The 7,017-nt window shown below is 56.7% G+C and overlaps 1 protein-coding gene across 1 annotated transcript in view; it reads left to right on the top strand.

The window, feature by feature from the left end:
* The first annotated feature begins 204 nt into the window (after nucleotides 1–204).
* SPIRE2 (spire type actin nucleation factor 2) overlaps nucleotides 205–7,017 on the top strand; it is a 31,511-nt gene continuing 24,698 nt past the window's right edge. Inside the window, 1 exon segment of the mRNA XM_032853729.1 lies at nucleotides 205–510. Coding sequence (XP_032709620.1) covers nucleotides 240–510 — 271 coding nt within the window. The 5' untranslated portion in view covers nucleotides 205–239.

Raw genomic sequence — 7,017 nt, 5'->3', positions numbered from 1 at the left:
CGCCCCGCGCCCTCCCCGCCCCCCTCCACCCAGCTCGGCGCCCCCAGCGCCCGCCCCTCCTGCGCTCGCCAGCCCCGCCCTCACCTGCGGCCGCTCCGCGGGGCGGGGCCGCCCGAGGATGACAAAGCAGCGGCCGGCGGCGCGGGACCCGCCCCCCGCGCTCGGCGGGTGCGTCGGCCGCCTCGGCGCGGCTGTTATGGAAACCGGCCCGGCGCGCGGGAGGCGATAATGGGGCGGCCATGGCCCGGGCCGGCAGCTCCAGCGGCGACGCGGCGGCGGGGCGGCGGGCGGGGGACGCGGGGCGGCCGGAGCCGTGGGAGCTGTCCCTGGAGGAGGTGCTGAAGGCGTACGAGCAGCCCATCAACGAAGAGCAGGCGTGGGCCGTGTGCTTCCAGGGCTGCCGCGGGCTACGGGGCGCGCCGGGCGGCGGGCGGCGCATCCGGGACACGGCGGACATCCTCCTGCGCCGGGACGGCTCGGTCAGCGCGCGGCGGGAGCCGTGCGCCGCGGGTGAGGGTCGGCGGGCGCGCGGGGGTGTGGCCGGGCGCGCGGGCCGCGCCGGGGATGGGGGAGGGGGCGGCTACGACCCTCCTCCGGGCCCTCTGGGTCCCCTGGGTCCTCGTCCTGGCCCTCTGGGTCCTGGCCCCCTCTCCCCCTTCTCCCTCCTCTCCCCACTCTCTCCGCTCCCCGTCTCCTCTCCTTCCTCTCCTTCCCGGTCCTCCGCTTCCGCACCCTCCCTCCGCTGGGCCCGGAGTCCCCAGTCTGCACCCTCCCCGCTTCCTGGGTCCGGCCACCCGTCCACACCCTGGCTCTGCGGTACGTGGAAGTCCCATGCTTCTCCCCGCCCTTCTCTTTCTCACCCGGCCTGGGATACCCCCTCCTTTCCCCGGAACCTTTCCCTGACCATCCATCTCTCAGCCTCCGGGCGGGCTGCGGTCAGTTGGCTCCCTGCAGTTGGGCATGTTTTACTCAGCGGAGAAGGATTTTGGTTTTTGATGGCTGAGTACTTTCAGTAGACCCAATTCTCCGTCTCCTACCCCCAGTTCCCCCCCACCTGGGGCTAGTTCCTTCTGCTTTGGGGGTGTGTAGCCCTCAGTCTTTTGTGATTCATGGTGAGAAGCCCTCAGTCGCTTGTCTTACTGGTGACTGCAGATGGCTTAGGCTGGAAAGGAACAAGTGTCCTTTTGAAGTCTTTTTTCGTGGGAATGAGGGTGGGAGGAGGGGGCTGTGTCTCCCTTGGAGTCCCTGCAAATTCACCAGTTGCCTGGGTTTAATAGTAAGGAGAATGTAAAATTTGGAGGATGGCCTGCTTGGTTTTTCTGCTCTTAATTATCAAGAACAAACAATCCCTTGAAAGATATTGAAGTCTGCTCAAAATAGTGAGTTTAAGTGATTTTTATTCTCCTTCTTAGAAAAAAAAAAAAAAGTGTTTTCTTTCCTGGAGAACTGAAGTGGTAGTCTGCAGCATTTGGAGATATTAACCCCAAAGCTGTTATCCTGTGGGGAAGCACAAAGGCCAGCTCTGTGTGCTGCTAGGGAGCTGGGTTTGCAGAGGTCCTCCTGGGCGGGCTTTATGGAGGACAGGGAAGGAGCAGGACAGAGCTGCACAGAAGCCACACTGGTGACAGGCGGGTGCACTGGGCCCACACAGGGACCAGCACTGTATTTCTCCACAGGGTCCTCCTTACCCCTGTGACCAGCTCCCAGCTCTGCCTGCAACTCTGCTGTGCACTTATTTCATGCAAAAAGCACCAATGTATTTGACAGGTGAAAATAATAAGAGTTGGTACTCAAATGGCATTATTCCCATTTTATACTCTGTTAAGCTGAGGCTCAGGCTTGCCCAGGAGGAGGATTTGGATTCAGCCTCATAGTCTTGTTTGCTGTGTGCAAGGTCTTCACAGGTAGGGTGGGGAGTGCTTCCCCTGGGGAGCTAGATCCTGCATTTTCACAAGGAGCTTTTCTCCTGAAGCTGTGTTTTCCTCCCTGTGCCCATCCCCATCCCCAGAGATAACCGTCTAATCCAAGATCTGGCTCCCTGCACCAGGGGGTGGGACAAGAGTATATCAGCCTGCCGGGTCAGACCCCTCTGATTTTGAAGATGGGAAAACTGAGACGCAGAGTGACAGCTGGTTAGAACTAAGGGCCCCCACGGGGCGCCTGGGTGGCTCAGTGGGTTAAGCCGCTGCCTTCGGCTCAGGTCATGATCTCGGAGTCCTGGGATCGAGCCCCGCATCGGGCTCTCTGCTCAGCGGGGAGCCTGCTTCCTCCTCTCTCTCTGCCTGCCTCTCTGTCTGCTTGTGATCTCTCTATCAAATAAATAAATAAAATCTTTAAAAAAAAAAAGAACTAAGGGCCCTTGCATATCTCTAACTGTGGGAGAGTCAAGCCGTGTTTCTTACTGGTACTCTCCAAGATGCTCCTTGATGGCTCTCCTTCATGTCGGTGGTCACCAGGTTCTCTCCAGTCCCCAGGGATCGGACTCCTACTTCCTCCTCCTACTGCCTGCACACCCACAACCTGACTGGAAATCCAGGCACGTGGCTACTCTAGGGAACTTGCTGGCTCAGGACATGAGGGAGCCCAATTCCGTCTTCCATTCAATATGGTCTTTGGTTTCTATTCATAAACATGTCTCATAAAGGTGGATGATGTTTATGACTTGTTGCCTCTTTGGAGATTAAGAAAAATAGGGCGCCTGGGTGGCTCAGTGGCTGAGGTGACTCCATCTCGGCTCAGGTCTTGATCTCAGGGTCGTGAGTTCAAGCTCCTCATTTGGGTTCCACGCAGGGCATGGAACCTACTTAAAAAAATAAAGATTAAGAAAAATAGATTACCCTGAACTTTCTCTTCAGTCCTGTTGGGCTTTCAGACTTTATTTTGTTGGCAGTGGCTAACCCAGCCGAGTGAGGGGTTAATTCATGAAGCTGATGTGTTTATTTCTTGCTGTGACTAGCAATCAGGAAAATCAAGATCGTTTAATATAGCCTCACGTGGGCTCTCAGTACAAAGTTCTGGTAAATCTAGCATTAAGTAAATGTTTAAAATAACTAAAGAAATCAACAAACGAAACCACGTTTGGGGGAATGATTAATGTCCTAGCATACAAGGTGTGGTACCTCTCCCTTCTTCCCGCCAAGTGGGGGAAAAGTCCTAACCTTTAACCTGAAGACTTTAAAACTGCTGGAAACCCCCCTTTTTTTAAGTGGAGAAAGTGTGTTAATATGTGAAGTTATTTTTAAGAGGCCATTGATAGGGAAAGGGTTACCCTTTTTTTTTTTTTTAATTGAGGTGAGAAACTCTGCCAGACATCACAATGAATGCTTGTGCCCAGCTGTTCCCTGAGGCAAAGCTAATTCCCTAAATGCAGCTGGGTCAGTGATCCAGTGACCCTGGGATGTTTTCAGGGGCATTTGTCCACTGGAGGGTGTCCTGGGCAGATCACCCCAGGAGAATGACTGCTCCCCAATGCAGTATTTGGCCGTCCCCTTGATGGAAAGACCCCCTGCCTTTCTGGCCTACACTGCTGATGAGACATTTCAGGAAAACCCCCAGGGACAGACATGAGTGTTGACAAAGGTGTGTCTGAGATGGGGGTGAACTCATCACCTCCCACGTTTCCCATCCTGCTTATGCTAATTCACACACTGCCCTACTTTCCTAATGTTTTTTTTTGTGAGTTTTTTTTTTTTAATATTTTATTTATTTATTTGACAGACAGAGAGCACAAGTAGGCAGAGAGACAGGCAGAGAGGGGGGGGGAGGCAGGCTTCCTGCTGAGCAGAGAGCCCGATGCGGAGCTTGATCCCAGGACCCTGAGACCATGACCTGAGCCGAAGGCAGAGGCTTTAACCCACTGAGCCACCCAGGCGCCCCTTTTTTTGTGAGTTTTGATGCTACTACTTTTCACAGGCTCTTCAGCTTGGGTCCCCCATATGAGCTGCCCAGCAGCCCTCCAACCCCACCCCGGGGCTCTAGCCCCTTCCTGCTCTTTCTTCTGCCTGGAGTTCAGAGGCCAGCTGTTCCCATCCTCCAGCCAGAGCCCTGGCACCAGACCTCAGGGTAAGGCTCTCCAAGTGGCCCACCACCGCACAGACTCCAGGCCTTCCCAACTCAGCTCATTTTCAGCCTGAGTTTCAAACACAGAAATGATTAATGGTCTGTCCTGTATTGGATGGTGGTAGCCTGTGTCAGGAGCTCCGTGGGGCCCAGAATTCTTTTTCACTGCAGCTCGTAGCTAGAGAAACGGCAGTGTTCAGGAGCAGGCTTCAGCATTTCCCCAGTGGCCTAGCCCTTCTCCGTAGATGTGGTGGCAGTCGCACCAGCCTGGGGTGGGTGAGGACTAGTGAGGGAACATCAGTACAGAACCCCAGGCCCAGAGTTGTGTGCACGTGCAGACACACAACACACATGTGCATGGTCACAGACACTGATACATACAGGTGCATAAGTACACACCACACACACACAGATGGCCACAGACACATAACACACAACACACACACACGGTCACAGACACCCATACATACAGGTACACACACACACACACACACACTGTGCCCCTTCCTCTAGAGCTGTCTCTGAGGCTCCCCACATGTGCACACGGGGCTGCCCATCCCCCTACTAGAGATGTTCCTTCAGGTCTCTTGGCCCAGAGTGCCCTGTCCCAGGAGCTGAGCTGGGACCCATGGCTATCAGGAAGGGCTCTGGGCCCTTGGTGTTCTGGGAGTCCCTGCTGGGCCTGTGGGCTCCATTGGTTCACACTGGACTTGGTGGGCCTCTGGGGGAGCCCCCTTCTCAATGGCTGGGGACGATCTTTTTAGCTTGGCTGTATTTTGGTAAACGGCCCCCCCCACAGGTGAATGTGTAGGTGAGTGCTGACGGGACAGCAGGATGGCGGGATGGCGGGATGGCGTCCCCTGACAGGCTGGGCAGAGGGGAGAGCTGGTTGGAAAGAGTATTTCCCTCCTGGCAGATCTCCTCACAGAATATTTCTGGTGGGAACACTTTCTTTCTGTCAGGTCCTGCCCTTGTGGTTTTTGTTCTGGGTTCTTGACTCGTCACTGGCGCTGCAGGTGCCACCCGTCCTTGCTGGCACATGCGGGCCCTTGGCGTGCGGGGCTCTCTCTGCTCTCTGTGGCACCTCGTAAGGGCCGTCCAGTGGAGATGTGGTGTGGAGGTGAAGCCAACACACCCAGGGGCTTCACAGTCCGGGAGACGGTGGCTGACATTGCTGGGCTTCTGCAGGAGTGTGCCAGGCAATGCTGGGCCTACACTTGTTTATACCCTGTGATGCTGTTGGGGTCCCCATTGCACAGATGAGAAAAGCGAGGTTCCCACAGCAAGCATCCCGTCACCTGGTGCGGCGGCGGGGGCAGGGAGGCTGCAAGTGTGGACTCAGCTGGGCTCCAGCCCTGCTCCGACCCTCAGCTGGGCCTTGGGGAGTGACTTGTGATTCTTCTCTGGAAAATGGGAAGATAAAAGCACCTATCGCCTAGGCTCTGTTAAGCCTTGGGCCTCAGCTGGCTGCGGGGAGCTCTCAGGCCCCAGGAGCATCAGCCATTGTCTCCTGGGCCTCTCTGTGCCTCAGCCAGACCCAGCCGAGGAACCAGCCCCTCCAGATTCATGTGAAAGTCTGGTCACAGCATTCTAGGCTGCTAGGGACGAGGGACGGGAGGCCGCTCTGATGAGTGCTCTTAGCCGGGGTCCCCACGCACGTTTCTCGATGAAGTAAAACGCGAGGCACGGAAAGAGCTACATGCTGCTGTGGCCCCAGGTAGGGCAGAGGCGAGTGGGGCTCTGCATGTCGGGGAGGGGCTGGGTATGACTGTGGGAGCCAGTGTTTGTAGGAGCATCCCGATTTTTTCTCCCCTCTGAGCGAAGATGATCTCTTGGGCAGGCATTGGGCAGCAAGCCATGTTCTCTGTCCGGGTGTCTGTGAGTGCCGGCGGCTGGGGTCGGCTGTCCCCGATAACTGGGGTAAGCTTAGCCTGTGTGGCCGCTTTGGCCCGTAGCCCCCAGCTGTTTGCAGGTCCTGCTCTGTGCTTTCAGGCTGCACCTGTGCAGAAGGTGACCTTGGGGTCCCTGTGTACCCTCGAGACTGGCTTATGAGGGATATAGCCCTGCGTCTCTGCCACCTTCAGGGCCCTGGTCATCACCCCCAGCCCCCACCCTGACGTCTTCACAAGGAAGGGGAGCTGTGTCTGCTGTCTTTTTAATTGTGCACCAGGGCTGACCTCTGGGGCTGGAAGTATTTGAGTGGCTCCCACAAAGGAAGTATTGTGACTCTGGCCGGTCTGGTCCTGGGATGTGGCCGCTTGAACAGACGCCTGAGTACTGGCTGCAGGAAGGCACTAGGGTTTCACTCTGGTCCCGTTCTGCTCCTCAGAGGGAGTCTGACCTCCAGTGAGGACCAGGTGAGGAGGAAGCCTGCCTGGAGGTGGCAATGTGGTGACAAGCCTGACCAGCACGGGCAGAGCCCCGGAGGCTGGAACCCCCACGGGCCGGGGTCTGGTCTGTTCAAGGAGACGGGTTGCAGGTACAGTGGAAGTGCTGCCTGGGCTGCAGTAGGCAAGTTAGACAGACGCACTGCTTCCGACTATGGACATGTGTTTGGGGCCTTTGGGGAGGCCAGAGGTCCAGGATAACCTCTTTGCCCTGAGGTTGCCACATGAGCGACTTCACTTCTGTTGCTAGTCCAGGTCCCTTGCAATGGGACGAGACACGTCCACGGGTCCTGGGTTGGGCCAGGCTTCCAGGACCAATGGACCAATGTTGCTCTGCCCATCATGGAGGGGAGGGTCACACAGGTGGAGTGAACACTGTTCCTGCACCTGATCCCCCTGGTGAGCACACCAAAACGTGGATTCTGGCACAAGAGTTCCACGTAATGCTTTACCGGGGCAATTCTCGCCCTTGAGTCCACCAGTGGGTGTGTTGGACACGGGTTCTTGGATTGCAGGGTTCCCCTGCGATGAGCCTGATTCTGCCCAGGTCTGCAGTGGGCCTGAGAATCTG

Source organism: Lontra canadensis, unplaced genomic scaffold, assembly GCF_010015895.1.
Source record: "Lontra canadensis isolate GAN:19392208 unplaced genomic scaffold, GSC_riverotter_1.0 scaffold8, whole genome shotgun sequence".
Taxonomy (NCBI): Eukaryota; Metazoa; Chordata; class Mammalia; order Carnivora; family Mustelidae; genus Lontra; species Lontra canadensis.
The sequence above is the reverse complement of the archived record's forward strand: the minus strand, read 5'-3'. Positions and strand labels throughout refer to the sequence as shown.